The 17,864-nt window shown below is 46.7% G+C and overlaps 1 protein-coding gene across 1 annotated transcript in view; it reads right to left on the reverse strand.

Annotated features, from left to right (window-relative positions):
* LOC147898631 (phragmoplastin DRP1E-like) overlaps positions 1-17,864 on the reverse strand; it is a 42,319-nt gene that overhangs the window by 12,358 nt on the left and 12,097 nt on the right. Inside the window, exon 8 of the mRNA XM_087379401.1 lies at positions 8,759-8,849. Coding sequence (XP_087235527.1) covers positions 8,759-8,849 — 91 coding nt within the window. The remainder of the gene's footprint in view (positions 1-8,758; positions 8,850-17,864) is intronic.

A 17,864-nucleotide genomic window follows, 5' to 3' on the forward strand; every position in this document is an offset into this window, starting at 1 on the left:
CCGTATAGTTCTTAAATTTTACAAGATACCTGTAAAACTCCTTACCCTGAGGGCCTTTGCGTACAGTATGGTACACAATTTGCTCTGGCTGAAGGACCTCCTCCAGCTCATCCACTTCTGGTGGATCCTCTAATACTGGTTCTGTAGGCTCTGGTCCCTAGAATTTCTTTAGAAGACTCACATGAAATGCATTGTGAATCCTCCAATGCTCTGGCAATGCTAACCTGTATCCAACCTCATTTATTCTTTCTCTAACCCTAAAAGGGCCATAGTATCTGGGAGATAACTTTGCATACACTTTCAGTTTGCCTTTAAACTTGCGGAGCCTAGGTTTTTCAAACTTCAAAAGTACCCAATCCCCTTCCTTGAGATCTAACTGTCTCCTATGCTTATATGCAGCTCTTTTATGTTTCTCTTGAGACCTTTCGATTGCTGTCCGGACTTGGCTGTAAGCTGTCTAGAGGTCTCTCACAAACTAATCAGCTCCAAATATTTCATCTTTGGTCCTCAATATAGGTGGCAAAATCACCTTCCCATATATGACCTCAAAAGGGGCTTTCCCTGTAGAGCTATGTACTGTATTATTGTAAGCAAACTCTACCAATGGTAGGTACTTTTTCCAGTCTGAACTTTGGTCACCCACGTAGCATTTCAACATATCCAAAACTGTAGAATTTACTACTTCACTTTGACCATCTGTCTGGGGATGGAAAGAAGAAGAAAAATTCAGATTCGTCCCCATGTTATCAAATAAAGCTCTCCAGAATAGACTGGTCATTCTCGGATCTCGATCACTAACAATGGACTTAGGCATACCATGATGCTTAAAGATCTGTGCCATGAAAAGCTTAGCCATATGACCTGCCTTTATGGTTTTGCGGATTGGAATGAAATGAGCTTGCTTGCTGAATCTATCAATGATAGTCCAAATCCCATCATTCCCTGACTTTGATCTGGGCAAATCAAAAATAAAGTCCATTGTAATACTTTCCCATGGTGCCTGAGGCCCGGGAAGAGGCATAAGTAGGCCATGTGCCTTCCGTCTATCATACTTGACTTTCTGACACGTAAGGCATTCAGTAACAAACTGATGTATATCTTTCCGCATCCCTGGCCAAAAGAAATACCTCTCTAGTGCTAGAGTGGTTGCTGTAATTCCTCATGTGTCTAGCATAGGGAGATGCATGGCATTCCTCCAAAATCTTTTTCCTCATCTCCTGGGTGATGCATAGGGAATCATCTTTCATTAGATACCCATCTTTCAGGGTATAGTGACTGGTGGATTGCCCCTCTTGCATTTGCTGTAAAGTCTCACCAAAATCCGCATCACTAGCATATTGCTCCCTCATGCCTTCCAGGTCCTGATGATAAGCAATAGTCACATTATTGACCTGGGGTCTTCGGGACAAGGCATCTGCCACTCTGTTCCGAATTCCTGGGGTATGGACAATCTGAAAATGATACATTGACAGCATGTTTGCCCATTTCATATGCTTCTCGGAAAGCTTGGTCTGAGTCAAAAAGTATCTCAGACTTTGGTGATCTGTTTTAATAGTAAAATATGCACCAAAAGATAGTGCTTCCATGTATGGATGGCATGAATTACAGCCAATAACTCTTTCTCATAGATTCCCAGATATCTTTCTGCATCACGCAATCTTCAACTCTCGTAGGCTACTACATGTCCATTCTGATGTAATGCAGCCCCAAGACACTCTCCACAAGCATCGCAATCAACATCAAAAGATTGATAAAGATCCGGGACTACAAGAATAGGCTCTGTAGTCAACTTCTCCTTGAGTGTATTGAATGCTTTCTTCTGTGATATTCCCCATGTGAAGGCTGCATTTTTCTTAGTAAGGTCATGTAATGGAGCTGCGATATCAGCAAAATGCCTGATAAACCTTCTGTAGTAAGAACACAGGCCTAGGAAACTTCGAACTTCATGCACAGTTTTCAGCTCTGGCCATTCCTGAATGGCACGGATCTTTGCTGGATCCATCTGTATCCCATTCTTGGATATTATATGCCCCACATAATGGATTTCTTCCAAGAAGAATTCACTTTTCTTGCTGTTTACATAGAGCTGATGATTTCTCAGCTCTTGAAACACTATAGCAAGATGTTCCCTGTGCTCTTCCTCTGTCTTTGAAAAGACTAGGATATCATCAAAGAAAGTACCCGTCAAATGCATGTACTTTCGGAAGATGCGATCCATCATTCTATTGAATGTGGCTGGAGCATTTGTCAACCCAAAAGGCATCACTAAGTATTCATACAACCCGAAAGTAGTGTGGAATGCTGTCTTGTGCACATCCTGAGGCTGTATCCTCACTTGGTGATAGCCACTCTTTAAGTCTATCCTGCTGAAAACTGAAGCTCCATTTAACTGATCCAACACATCATCAATGCGTGGAATAGGGAATCTATTCTTGATGGTCATTTTTTTCAGTGCGCGATAATCGACGCACATACGGAATGAACCATCTTTCTTCTGTACTAGCAGTACAGGGGAACAAAAAGGAGACGAGCTGGGCTGAATCAACCCTTTGGACAGCAAGTCCTGTACCTGAGCCATAATCTCCTCTCTCTGAGTCGCACTGACTCTATAAGGTGGTCTGTTTGGTAGCTCACTACCAAGCATTAATTCTATCTGATGATCTTCTGGTCTCTCTGGGGGTAACTCCCCTAGCAAAGCATCGGAAAAGCAATCTTTAAAGTTTACAAGAAACTGAAACTTATCTTTGTCTGCATCATTCATTTCAGCATGCATATCATTCTCTTTTTCTTTCACAAAAACCATGTACGCAGAAATTGTAGACTTTATTGCTTTACCACATGGAACATCAGATACAATGGGGATAGTGTCCCCTTTATTCTTGGAAACTAAACGCTGATTTTTCCCCCTATGCACAAACTCCAGCACTCTTTCAGGAAGAGTCAACTTCATTGCCTTGCGATGAAACCAAGGCATTCCAAAGACTACATCATGATGTTTCAGTGGAGAAATGAAGAAGTCTTCCTGATCCACATAACTCTGTACATGAAGACGGAGCTTCCCTATCAAGGGAGTGACTGGCACAGGATTCCCACAGAACATCTGATCGGCATCCAAAGCCCTGCCCAACTCCTCCGTCTTTATTCCCAGCCTCAGGGCTAGGTCCTCTGATGTGAAATTATCAGTAGCCCCTAAATCAAATAAAATTAACGCTTGCTGGTCTCTGACTTTGCCCCATGATAGTAGCAATTCTCGTTCTTCTGGATTTGAAACATGACCCAATATGTCAGGAATTCCTCCTGCCATTGGCTTTTGCGGTCCTCGTGGCTTCTCTGCCTCTTTTCCCTTCAAAGTTGAAGGCTTTTCTGGGCACTGGGCAGCCACATGCCCCTCTTTACCGCACTTGAAGCATTTCCCATCTCTACGGAATTCAGCTATCTGTTCAGGGGTGAATGGAGATTTACCTTTATAAGTCTTTGAAAACTGAGTACCCCTCGGCTTCTGAGGCTGAAACCCTTTCTTTTCAACCTTGGGGTACTCTTTCTTTTCTGATTTTGAAAAATCAATTTTCTTTCTTTCGGCACGTCCTGCATGCAAGGATAGTACCGTGGATGGATCTTGTAACAGCACAAGACTAGCTACTGAAGCTGAATGCATAAGGTCTTGAATGTTCTTTGCTCCCAAAGCATTCACTACTACCTGGATTCTTGGAGTGAGACCTGCTCCATATTTTCTCATTTGGGTTCCTTTGGAGATCTTTTTGAAAAGTGCAACCTGCAAATAAGCATCCCAAAACTTTTGGTTGTACACATCCACTGTATCTCCTGCATCCATATGTAAACTGTCCCAATCTTGAAGAACATGGTCTCTAAACTGTTTAGGCATAAACTGTTGGTAGAAGACTTTCTTGAAGTCCTTCCACTTCTTTGGGGCTGACCCATCTGTGGTCTGTGCACTCCACCATGCACTAGCTGTTGCTATCAAGTGCAAACTAACCATTCTTAACTTGGAGGATTCTGAAAACTTTTATGTGCCGAATGCAGCATCAAACTGCCTGATGAACTGCAATGCTTTGTCTATATGACCATACTGTCCATTGTAGGTCATAAACTTGACAGATTTACCTCCCTCTTTGAATTCCTTGGTCTCTCTGGAAGACTTTCTCTTCCTAGACTTCTTGTGTTTCCTTCTTTTCCTTGATGATTTATCTGATGAAGAAGAAGATACAGAAGTCGAACTTGAGGTAGACGATGATGGACTAGGAGATCGGTGATGATGCCTCGATCTCTTCCTGCTATGAGACCGTCCCCTATGAGATCTCTCTTTCTCTGGCTGTACACGAGAGTGTGCCTCTGGCATTGGCACGTCATATACTGCATTGGGCATAGCTTTAGCTTGAAACAAATGCTGAGCCCTTGGATCCTTTTTGAGATTTTCCATCTCTTGTATACGAGTGCATACCATCTGCTCAAATTCTTGCTGAGTTTGTTGCACACTTCTCTGATTTGGATGCGCATCCCTATCTTGTGAATCCCACTGGATAGGTGATTGAGCCATCTTCTTACAACTCGTCTAAGATCTGCAAATTTCTCGCACACACACTGTGTATGCAACTGATGCACGCTGCCTTCGCTTTTCAAAGAGAAAATTTACCTCAACAAGAGGTGTCTTGCATTCACAATCTATGCCAGTACTCGCTGTCAATTCAAGGCATATACCCACACAGTTGCCAAAGCATCAACAACTATATTGCCCTTTTTCTGGCTGCTGCAGATGGCTTCAAAAAGCATCTGTTTTTCCTCTTTTCACTGCTCAAAGGCATGCATACTCTTTTTCTGCAAATCTCTGTTTTCTCTGCTTTTCTGCTGCTTTTCTGACAGTAAAAGTCTGCTTTCTCTGTTTTCTCTGTTTTCTCTGCTTTTCTGCTGCTTTTCTGACAGTAAAAGTCTGACAGGCAGGTGAAATCTGCTAGCAGAAACAGTCTCTGCAACTGTCTGTTTTTTTTTTGGGGGGGGGGGGGTGAACAGTAGCCAGATGAAGTAACTGATGGTTACTCTAACCAGACTGACTGGTTCTGGTCTGGTTAGTCTGCAACTAGATTAACTGGACTGGTTACACCAACCAAACTGGTCTGGTTAGGCCAGATTAACTGGACCAAAGTTGAGCTAACTAGATACTGGTTCAACTAACCAGAGTTAACTAGCTGTAGTTAACTTAACCAGGGTTTCAATAACCATTGGTCAACCAACCAGGATTTACTGTACCAGGGTTAACTTAGCCACTGGCCTGCCAGGCTGGCTGCCACGTGTCAGTGCCATGTCATCTAGTGCGCTGTCTGCCACGTGTCAGTGCCACGTCATCTACTACACGTGTGGATGCCACATCAGCTGGACCTGCTGGCTGCCACGTCAGCGCCACGTGTCCTGCGCCACATGTGTGCAGCGCAGATGATCAACGACGAAAAAGAAACTTTTCTAGGGTCACGTCTGTCGTCGCACCATCGCGTCAACGTGCCTATGCAGAGTGCCACCCCCGCGCCCGATCATTGTTCTGTGCCTTCACAAGGACATCGAAAACTTCCGTGAACTCCTTTGGGCATGCCATCTAGTGACCTCCCTGATACCCCTTCGCCATTCAACGGAAATATTATTCCCTAATACCCCTTCGCCGTTTCCTTTGCCATCAGATGTGCGCTGTCAGGCATCCTTTCTATTCTGTCAGATGTACACTCGTGCGTAAGGCAATTCCTTTACGCAACTGATCAATCTGGACTTAGGGCTTCGTGCATTCATAGGCTTCGAAGTAAGCATTTCTGTCCCTTCGCACTTGAAGACCCAAACCTTCCAGCTGCCACCTCTTGGGCCAACACCATCCTTTCTTCGGAATCAACGTCGAATCTTTACTCTCTTGTTGGATCGTCACAGCTTGAGAAGGCTATGAGCCTTGGCTCTGATACCAATGCAATTCACCAGCTCTCGTAAAAGACAGCAGAGACACTCTCATTTGCTCTCCCTCTCTCCCTCTCTCAACAGAGACACTAGGGCCCAGGACAACATGTCAGGCTGGACCCCCCCGAAGGTATTTTATTCCTTGAAGAGAATCTGTTACAAGAGTTCAGCGTAGAGCTATCTGGTACATTCCCAAAAATCCAAAACGTGAATCCTTCATTACAAGAGCTTCAAGCTCATTTCAAATTGGCGACATGCCACTTGTCTAAAATCTAGACTAAGTCCTATTACATGCCACTAAGGGCCACTCTGGAGTCTTCAAAGCACTTGGTCACACGAACCGCCTCCTAGATGCTTGTTAGGCTCCCGTAGTGCTTAGAAAAATAACTCTTCCTAGTGCCTGCAACAATTAATTAAAGCGCACCACCATGGCACCCATTAATTGTTAGCGCTTTGCATGCAAATAACACACTGTGGACTAATTCTAGTCACGGTGGGAGTCCCCACTGAACACATGTGCACACCTGACAAATATAAAAATATATATTTATTCTCTGGTTGACCGGAGTCAACACTCTTGATTATAATTAAGGAGCTTTGACCAAGGGTCGAGGCGCCTTAATTATAGCCAAGTCTCTCCAACCGAAGTTGGCACATCTTGGTTAACCGGTGTTAACCCTCTTGGCGCATGCCAAGTCTTGTTGACCGAAGTCAACACTCTCTGACCGTAGTCAGCTCTGTGGTTCTCTGGTTAACCGCAGTTAACCCTCTTGGTAATAAACCAAGTCTCCCCGACCGAAGTCAGGTTTACTTGACTAGAGTCAAGTATCTTTGACCGTAGTCAATCCTTTGACCATTAAAAGAATTCTTTAACCATAATTAACACATATAAAACTCTTTAATTATGATCAAATAAATAGTCAACTGTACTTTGAATTAGGATATTTACATTGTGCTGACAGAACTAACCAAGAGAGACCCTTAGTGAGTGGGGTAGGTGGATCTGCGTGTATCCTGGTGGGTCAATGAAACCCTCCGCTGTGATATGTAAGAAGTGATCTTTGTAGAAGCTAAGCTTCATTGGGAGTTCACTCGGTCCCAACTAGGTCCGAAATGTGTGTAGCTGTAGCACATCCTCACGAATAACCTGGTTGACCTTGTGTGATAGGAGGGGAGAGAACGGAGCATCCATGCTGTACTGGAAGGGAGGTAGTCTATCCATGTGAAGCCCCAGTCGCTCAAACCATCTCTCTGTACGTGCATACCAGCACCTCTGGTCCCCTCCTGCTGCAAGTGCCATAGAAGAGGATAGAACTATGCATGGTAGCCTCATATTCCCTTTAGGTTAGGGATGACCTGAAATGCGGCATCTAGCTGTAAAGGGGGTGACCCAAACTCAGCCTGAATGATCTGATGAGGAACGGATGGCTTACCACGAATCATCCGTGATAACATGAGAACCTATAGCTGCTCCACACGGGCCCACTCTGTATCCGACAAGTCTCGCCACAAGGGCTCCTAGACCTTTCTGTTAGCAACACATCAGGCTGGCTGGAGGCATCCACACCATTTTCTCCTATAGGAACAATGCCTAAGATGGCTATGCTGCCCTACCTTACAGCATCATTCATTTCCTCATTGTCCATATCCTACATCACTTTCTCTGGCTTGCCTGTTCTTTTGGGAGGTTGTTTAGATATTTTGCAGGCCATGCTGACAATTCACAAAATTGTATAATCTTGATAGTTTTCAGAACTAGGACTTTAATCACATCCATAATTTGAGTTACACAGGATAGGAACTTACATCTGGAGATACACAGCAGATAGAACAATCAACGTAGCTAGACAAAACACTACTTCAAGCATGCAGCCAGCCGAGTGCTGAATACAATGCTCAGCCTGGTGCTGGAAAACTGCAAGGCCAAGTGCCTCTAGGCAAGCTGCTGTTACTCCTCTCCTGTGTGCCTTGCTAGGAGGCTTCGACTAAGGCCTAAAAAGCCCTTCATAAAGTCAAGGCGTAGGAAGTCTACCCCCCACCCCCACTCAGCTTGACCTGAAGCAACCACTAACAGACCAACCAAGCAGGCTCACCTTCCCTGTGAAAACCCTTGGTCAGGTCAAATGCCGACTCTAGTTGGCCCCACGTCTCACCCCTGGTCCCTTTATGGGCTGCATAAACACAGCCCTTCCATGATCATGTCACAGCCCTTCCATGATCATGTGTCCTCATCCCCTAGCCCAGTCTAATGCCTTTAGTCCTCCTCGTATGGACGCTCACAGCATTGCCATTTCCAAAAGAAAATAACACTATCAACCTTTATACAATGTTTATATCCATCCACACTATTTTTCATGCTTAATAGCGATATGGAATACTAGCTAAACATGTGCCTCACACTCAATTGATCTCGAACACATTGATAATTGGTGGAGTTGACAGGCGTTCAGCCTCTTTGGGCGCCTTGCATGTGTCCAACTCCCAGCGGGACACTGAAAACCCCTCTAGGCATGGAAATATGTTGTCCCATCTAGCTAATAATAAATGAATCCCAAAGGTACCAGACAAGCATTCTTGTAATCAAGCGAAGCCTTATGTCTATCACAATTTTCCCGTGTTCACAGATGAGTTCCAAACATATCTACACTATTACAAATATATATACATATGTTTTCTTTGGTTCGCATAGTCCCTGCTTAGGAACTGTAATTTTCAAGAATAGCAAACGAGATTATGTGAACTGAAGCAAAAGGGAATATCAACTCAACCATCAATAAAGCTCGACCGCAAAGGGAACAAACAGATTTTGTACCAGTTGGATCCACTTCTCTGGCTAACTTGATGGCATCAGAAGTGGCAATATCTTGATTTGCAGGAGATATAGCCAATATAATTGAGTTTGGCTGAAATCCCAAGAAAAAACAGAGACAATAAGAAATTAGGGACAGTTGACCACATAAAGCTGATAAAGTGATGTGCAATATCATGTCTGTGATAAAATGATGTGCAATATCATGTCTCTAACTATGTTCAATCACTACTTAATCAGATTTTACCAGTTAAACATACATATTAATGAGTCTCAAAAATTTACATCGTAAGATTGCATCAAAAGGCTGGAAATACATAGTCCGAACCCCCGCCCCTTAAAAACCCAAAAAAGGATCAATGGATCTTTGATCATTAGGCCTTGAAATATTTACAAACATAGGAGAATGGTTTTGTGCAATTCTGAAAAGAGAAACCTTCATAATTCCAAAGAAAAATTTAGCCTACGATGGTGTGGTTTTGACTTGTGTGATCATATATATTGTCACTTCTCACGGAAAGGATGTAGAGTACATAGTATTAAAAATGGCAGCGGAAGATGCAAACAAACTGAAGCTACAGAACCACACAGAGAACACTAGAGATAACAAGATGTGCCACAAACAGATCTGCTGTAACTCAGCCCATAAACCAGGGCAGCAACTGAAATACAAGGTATCCTGAACAGGATATGAAACAGGCGCTGCAGGAGAGGCTGAACTGAAGCAGAGGAAAGGGGGCACAAGGAGGCTGCAGAAGGGGCTGAACTGAAGCAGATGAAAGGGGCACAAGGAGGCTGTAGTCTGAGAGCACGGAGGCTGGAGAAGCCTAAAGCGAAGAGGCAGGGGCCTGGGAGCGAAAAGGCTAGAGGAGCCTAAACCGAGGAGGCAGGAGCCTAGAAATGAGGAGGCTGAAGGAGCCTGGGCGAAGAGGCAGGAACCTTGGAACGAGGGGAACTGTAGAAGCCTGGAGCAAGGAGGCAGGAGCCCCGAAGAGGAAGGATCTGCTGCCCCTATCCGTCATCTCAAATTCAGTTTGAAGAGCAACTTTAATGGCAAGGATATGATTGGTATGACTCCCAGTAAGGATTAGATCATCCACATAAAGAATGATGAAGGTATGAAGCTGTCCTTCATGAAAGAGATAAAGATTGGGATCAGCCAGAGAGCGATGAAGTCCTTGGCGGCAGAAGAAGGTATCAATACGCTGATTCCAGGCCCTAGGAGCTTGCTTGAGACCGTAGAGGGCCTTGCGAAGGCGACAGACCATGGAAGGAGAACGAGAATTAATGAAGCCGGGTGGCTGATCCACATATACCTCTTCTTGAAGATCACCATTCAAAAATGCAGATTTGACGTCCATTTGAAAAATGGGCCACTAATGGTGGGCTGCAAGAGCAAGGATCGTTCGGATGGTGCTCATCCGGGCGGTAGGTGCAAAGGTCTCCCCATAGTCGATGCCGGGTCGTTGGGCATAGCCTTTAGCCACCAGCTGAGCTTTATACTTGTCGACAGAACCATCAGAGGCGTATTTTGTTTTGAATATCCACCGGACACCGATTACGGAACGGTGTGAGGGACGAGGAACAAGGTCCCAGGTGTGGTTCCGAAGAAGAGCATGAATTTTCGCTTCCATAGCCTGTTTCCAATGAGGCTGGGCCAGAGCCTGAGGAACGGTAGTGGGCTCGCGAGTGGCGAGGATGCGAGACATAAGGGCGTAATTGACATGGAGGGGATCAGAAGAGGACGGTGGGGGGTGGCGATGAGAGCGACGAGGCCCATCATCAGGGTGTGGTTCGGAGTAGGGATCCTCAAGACCGGAGGAGCGGAGAGTATCAATGAGCCATTGCGGAACACGGACCGAGCGGGGTTCCAAAGGAGGAGCAAACGAGGGTGGAGCCGGAGAAGGAGGCGGAGGAGAGAGAATAGGAGGTGATGTAACAGGGGACGAGGCAAGTGGAGGGAGAGAGGGCTCCGGGGCATCGGACGGATCTCCAAGAACAGGAGGAGAGTCGGAGGATGGCGGAAGGACCTGCTCGTCGAAAAGGACATCCCTGCTCACGGAGATAATGCGGCGGCGAGGATCATATAGGCGATATCCAGTGGAGACGGAGTTGTAGCCTACGAACAAGAGCTTGTGGGACTTAGGATCAAGCTTTTCACGATCAGATTTAGGAATATGAACATAAGCATCACAGCCAAATACCCGAAAATGGGAAACATCGGGCTTAGATCCATAGTAAGCCTGATAAGGGGTCATGCCTGGGGCTGCTGATGTCGGAGAGCGGTTAAGAGTATGGATAGCGGTCATCATGGCCTCGGCCCAGAGAGACTGAGGGAGTTGACTGTGAGTTAGCATGGTCCGAGCCATTTCAACGCCGGTACAATGTTTACGTTCAACCACGCCATTATCAGAAAGGGTACCTGTGTTGGCAAATTCCCGTTTGACACCATGACTACTCAAGAACCGATCAAACTCGAGAGAGGTGAACTCAACACCCTAATCAGCACGAAGAATTTTGAGCGAGTGGTTGGATTCTTTTTCCACCAGGGCTAGCCAGGTCTGGAAACGACTGAAAGCCAGATCCTTGTGGGAAAGAAAATAGATCCAAGAATAGCGACTGAAGTCATCAACAAGGAGCATGTAGTACGAGGCTCCCCCCAGTGACATAATCTGCATAGGGCCACATAGGTCGAGGTGAACAAGACCAAGCGGAACGGTGGCACGGCGAGAGGCATGATGGGCGAACGGCTCGCGATGTTGTTTGCCCAATATACAAGAGGGACAGAGACCTTGGCGAGTGCTGACGTTAGGGAGGCCGAGGACAAGCTGATCACGGAAAGCACGATGGAGAGCATCAATGTGTAGATGACCAAACCGATAATGCCAAAGGTCGCCAAGAGAGGTTCCTGTAAGGGAGGGAAGGGCGACAAGCTTGTAGATACCATTAGTAGAATGGCCGGTCCAAACCGGCTGTCCGGTAGCACGATCGCGGATGGTAACAGAGGCCGCTTCAAACTCAACCTTCATATTGTTTTGACAAATCTGATGAACCGAAAGGAGATGAAAGCCGAGAGACGGAACATAAAGAACACGAGAAGAGTGTTTACCCCCTTTGCCATCAGGAATAATATCAAGAGAGCCCTCTGAATGAACAGGAATAGAGTGCTTGTCGCCGATGCAGACACGACCAGAATGAGGGGTGAGATCCTGGAGCAGCGAGGAGGAGGTGGTCATATGCCGAGAGGCCCCACTATCAACGATCCATTCACGAGCATCAGAACTATGGAGAGCCAATGACTCTACTGCAGGAAGGGGTACCGAATTCAAGAGCTCAAGGTGAACAAATGCAGGAGTGGGGGTAAGGGAGGCATCAGCCGCAGCGGCCAGGGGTGCGTCAGCTCGTTTGTGTTTGCGGTAGGGACAATTGCGCCAATAATGGCCAGGAGTGCCACAGTGATTGCAATTACCTTTGGGAGCAGGACGGTCACTGGAGGGATCTGAAGAAGATGAGTTAGTGGCAGAGGACGGGGCATTCTTGGATCGAGGTTTGGGACGGTGGGCCACAAGAGCCTCAGAAGAACCATCAGAGGTTTTAATGAACTGTTCCTCCTGATCCATCATCATGGGGACAAGTTCCTCCCAAGTGATGGTACTGAGACGGCCAGAGGTAATAAGAGAAGAATAGAATGCTGCATATCGACTGTCAGTAATAACATGAGATAAGAGAGTAATAGCCATATCTTCGGAGGAGATAGCCTTGCCTGCATGGAGGATGTCCTGATGCATGCTCTGCATTTTATTGATGTGGTCCCGTATGGAAGGGGAAGTAGCCGGATCGAGGCGACGAAGCTGAACTTCCAAGGAGATACGTTTCATGGGAGTGACGCGAAGATACATGCCATCAAGAAATTCCCAAATAGCACGTGCAGAAGTAAGGTGCTTGATATGATTGAGAACCCCTGGTTGACAATTGAGAAAGATGAACGAGCGTACACGAGCATTCAATTTGTCCCAGATAAGAGAAGCATGTGGCTCCTCCTCAGGTGACGGACGAGGGATCCCGGGATCAACAAACTCAGCAAGATCATAAGATTCCAATACAGACGCCATCTGAATTTTCCAAAGAGAATAGTTGGTCCCATCTAACTGCCGAGCATCTGGAAATGTAGGAAGAGTGGGAATGCGTACAGGCTTGTCAGACTCTTGAAAGAAACTGGACATAGGGGGAACGCGAAGATCCGGAGTAGAATCCTTTATTTCATCAACCATAATTGAAACCAGGGAGTGGACAGCAACCAAGGGCTGAAGAGAACGGGGCTGGTGAACAGATCAAAGTCTAGAACAGGGCTGCCGAAAGGCAGCAAAAAAAAAAAAATATATATATATATATATATATATATATATATAGGGGGAAGAGGAGAGCTCTGTAGTCAGCGGGAAAGAGAGTTGTTGACGAGGACGAGCTTCTTCAACTTCATCAATACAGGAGTTCCAAGATCAGAGAGTATTCTGGTCTTCGCGGTTTCTGGGGAGGGACGACTCAGGACAGAGGGTGCGCTCATCGACCCCCTACTCCCGTGGCAGAGGGTTCGGGTCGTAGGCCTCTTGGGGAAGGTCTGGCATACCGACCCTAGCATCGAGCAGGACCAGGTGCAGCTCTGGCGTCTTTGGCTTTGGGAGGGGCGGGCCTTGGCAGAGCTTGATTGGGATCCAGGAGAGTGGTGGTGGCCAGAGATTGTGACAGGTCAGGGGCCGACCTCTTTCTTCGCCTACAGTACGACTTTGGGCAGGCGAGTTCTCGAGAGGATCCAGAGCCGCCCCCCCACCCAGCGACCCAGCTGGTACGCACAGGGTCTTTCCAGGTTCTTTTTACAGGCATTCTGGAAGGCCTTGTGGGAGAGTTGGCGGCCACGGAAGATCTCATACTTCCTGTGGCTTCTTGCCCACAAAGGTCTTCCAGTGGGGAGCTGGCTGAGGCAGATAGGCCAGGACGGATGTTGCCAGATTTGCCATGCGGATGAGGAGACACCAAAGCACTGCCTGTGGAGCTGCACTCGCGCCCAGGAAGTGTGGAGGTGGACTTTTGGGATTCTTACTCGCGCAGCACCAGAGCTAGGATTGATCACTTGGGGCGCGTTCTGTTGGTGCAGCACCGCACCTGGTCTTCATCACTTTTTTGAGGCATGTCAGCAGGACCCCACTTTCCTTGTCACACAGGGCACGTGGGGACCGCTCGAGGGTATCCCACAGCACCTAGCAGAGGCTGACACAGGAGTCCGGGAGAGGCAGCCAGTATGGGAGATTATTAGCAGCATTACAGGGTGGCACATCTGGACCTCGCGCTGCGCGCAGATCCTCGGTGGCACCTCCTTATCGACTGCCCAGATCATGGCGGAGATTTGGAGTGAGATTATCCATACCCTCAGAGGCCAGTGGGACCAGATTCAGGGAGACTCCCGGGCCGGTCAGGAGAAGCGGAGACGCTTCCTCCGGACTTGGGACACACAGGGCCTCTTCTTCGAGCAGACTACGCAGGGCCTTCGGTGGCACTACTCACCACCCCGATGGCTGTTCGTTCATACTCGTTTTCTCCCTCCGTGAGAGGATGGTTTTCTATTTTGCTACCTTTTAGGGCTGTGTCCGATTTGTGACCGCAGCCGTCAGCTATAAGCTGACCCCTTGTATCTTGTTCTCAAAGTAATATAATTAGCACTGTTTTTTCGGGAAAAAAAAAAAGAGTATTCTGGTGCTCTGATACCATATTAAAAATGGCAGCGGAAGATGCAAACAAACTGAAGCTACAGAACCACACAGAGAACACTAGAGATAACAAGATGTGCCACAAACAGATCTGCTGTAACTCAGCCCATAAACCAGGGCAGCAACTGAAATACAAGGTATCCTGAACAGGATATGAAACAGGCGCTGCAGGAGAGGCTGAACTGAAGCAGAGGAAAGGGGGCACAAGGAGGCTGCAGAAGGGGCTGAACTGAAGCAGATGAAAGGGGCACAAGGAGGCTGTAGTCTGAGAGCACGGAGGCTGGAGAAGCCTAAAGCGAAGAGGCAGGGGCCTGGGAGCGAAGAGGCTAGAGGAGCCTGAACCGAGGAGGCAGGAGCCTAGAAATGAGGAGGCTGAAGGAGCCTGGGCGAAGAGGCAGGAACCTTGGAACGAGGGGAACTGTAGAAGCCTCCATGGAGCAAGGAGGCAGGAGCCCCGAAGAGGAAGGATCTGCTGAGGGAGCGTGGGCAGCCAACAGAACAGCTGAGAGGAGGCTCCGATGGGGATGGCCAGGAGCAGGCTGAAGACAAGAGCCTTGAGGAGCTGCAGGAAGAAGTGGTGGAGATGAGAAAGGGAGGGAGTCCCTTTTATAGGGAAGGCCAAGGGGGGGTCGGCCAGATGGCCTAGACCGACCAGCCTGGTCGGTCAGCCAACTGGGCCGACCAGCTGGTCGGCCCGAGCCTGGTCGGCCAGGGGCTGGTCGGCCAGCCTACCCCCTCTGGCCCCCCTGCTGCGTGGGAGCTGGTCGGCCAGCCTACCCTGGAGATGCCAGTCTCAACACATAGACCAGCTGTCCTCCAAACTCTTGTAGAGTAATATGGAGACAATCTCTGCAAAAACAATGAGACATGACTTGAATGGCTGGCAACAATAAGAAATTCCCACTTTCTGTGCAAACTATCTCCACCAAATTGCCACAGATCTCTCTAGAACCAAGTCACCTAGACTTCTCAACGCTACCAAAAGAAAAACAGTACAAATGAAATGCAAAATCTGAAGCAAATGCTTGCTAGAATCTCAAAATGTGAATTTGGACAGCAAAAAGAATGCCCACCTTGCAAAATGTGCAAACTTTTTGTCAAAATGCTTGCTAAATCTAATGCGATGTCAAATTAGGAAAAGATTGACTTCCAAAATGGCCACCCCAGTCTACGTTCCGTTATTGTGAACTAGGCAGAAATTGCAGCAACAATATGAGTGGCTGTAGCTCTTCAATTGACGGCTGAAAATTCCTACAATCTGCTGCAATAGTTGTACAAACATTGTGGTTTCATCCCCCACGTGATCTAGAAAAAAGAGCATGGAGACATGGCCAGACTTCCTTGTGGCTACAAAGCTGGAAAAACACTAAGGGAATGTCTAGCCCAATCTCAATTCCTAAGAGGGTTATGTCATGACAAGAGAAATCACTAATCCGTGATTAGTAGACATTAAAACATTATTATATATTATACGTCAATGGTGTAACATGTATTTATATTTATGATGGACACCAACCGATTTGTTATGGCGGTGGATCATCTGAGTAGAGATAAAACTAGTCGAGCTGGAGCCACTAATTCAGACGGCATCAAATTTGGACATGTGACACTTATTGTAGGGAAGGGTGCATTAAGGTTGCATTGAATGGTAGATGCACGGGTCATAGGGTAAGGGTAGGTGTAAATGGGAAGATGGAACTCGAGTGATCTCAAGGGACATTAATGAAAGGGTATCACCCTTCATTGTGAATCTCACGTAGCATTCTCTCTATTCACCTTGCATTCATCCACCATCTCTCTCCCACCTTGCATGTAGGTCCAAAAGAGAAACAAGTACTCTCACGAGGGCGCTCTTTCCCCATTGGAGGACCAATTGGCATTCAAATCCTGCATGCATTGCACACATTCGCATTCTCGATAAGTCCGGTTCTTCACATTAGTATCAGAGTAGCAACAATCCACGATCGTGACAGGTAGAGAAAGAAGGAGCGAGAACAAGAGAGGGTGCCAGCGTGTGGGCCAGAGACACGAGCAGCCAACACAACGCAAGGTAAGAGTGCATGAGGGAGCTGCACAAGCAATCCACGTGAGGAAAGGCGCACGCACGAAGAAGAAGTGTACGTACACTGCAGACCTTTGGACGACCACTGACACAGCGCTCTAAAAATCTGCACGGAGAGGTACATTTTGACAGGGCTGAAGTTGCAACCCCGATGTGCCAACCACATGATCTGAAGATGGCAACAGAATTCTGTCTACAAATCCCGACAAAAGGTTGTCCGTAATCCCAATTTTTTTGAGTGGAGGTCCATGAACCCTGCAAACCATGGAATTTGGAGGCCCTAAGGTAAGAGTTTTCTCTGAATTCTTGGTCTTTGGACCGAGGAATGGGGTGACTCCCCCGTGCGAATAGACCCTTAAAACCCTTAAACCGTGAGGAAAAGAGCCCCCCCTCCCTCCCGGTTCTCCCCAACGGAACGTCGGATCGGAACAAGATTTTAAGGGGGTGATCCATCCACCAAGTAACCCCTATAACAGTATCTAGAGCTCCAATCCACTCAAAGCAAGTAGCCCAAACGGTGTGTACCAGTTTACAGCATAAAAACAAGGAAGAAATGCTAAAAGAGAAGGAAGAAGAGGTCATTTGAAGTGGTTTTCTGACACAAGCGAAGAAGGAGTCGGATAAGTACCACCAACTCTACAACGATTGGCTTTTATTGCTTTTCTGAAATTACAGCAAGTCATTTTCTCTCTTGTATTACTAAAAGGAAAGAATGAAAAAGGAAGGGATATTTAAAAGAACTTGTCCTTTTTCCTCCACTACTAGGAGATAGGGAGAGAACACCATCACCTCCCCCTAAAGAGGATTTTGAGCATGAAGAGATATTGAAGAGGCACTGCAGTGGTACTTCGGCATTTTGAATATTCAGCATCAAGAGGAACCAGAACTTGAAGATGAGATTTAAGTTCTGATTCAGAAGAGATCGTGTAAAGACTATTTACCGATTAAGAAGAGGAGATGAAAATGCAGAAGTAAAAGAGAAAAGCGTACGCAAGAGAAAGAGACAAGAGGGGATCCACAAGAGGACTTCTGCCCATTCAAGCAGGAGGGAGTGTCATGACAAGAGAAATCACTAATCCGTTATTAGTTGATATACGCCGATGGTGTAACATGTATCTATATTTATGATGGACACCGACCGATTTGTTATGGCAGTGGATCATCTGAGTAGATAGAACTAGTCGAGCTAGAGCCACTACTTCAAACGGCATCAAATTTGTACATGTTACACTATTCTATTAATAAAAATGTGCACACACGTGTATAGGTCCTAGGGGCAATAGGA

The sequence above is a fragment of the Dipteris shenzhenensis genome, chromosome 9 (genome assembly GCF_047967505.1).
Source record: "Dipteris shenzhenensis isolate YYH24624 ecotype China chromosome 9, Dip_SZ_1.0, whole genome shotgun sequence".
Classification (NCBI taxonomy): Eukaryota; Viridiplantae; Streptophyta; class Polypodiopsida; order Gleicheniales; family Dipteridaceae; genus Dipteris; species Dipteris shenzhenensis.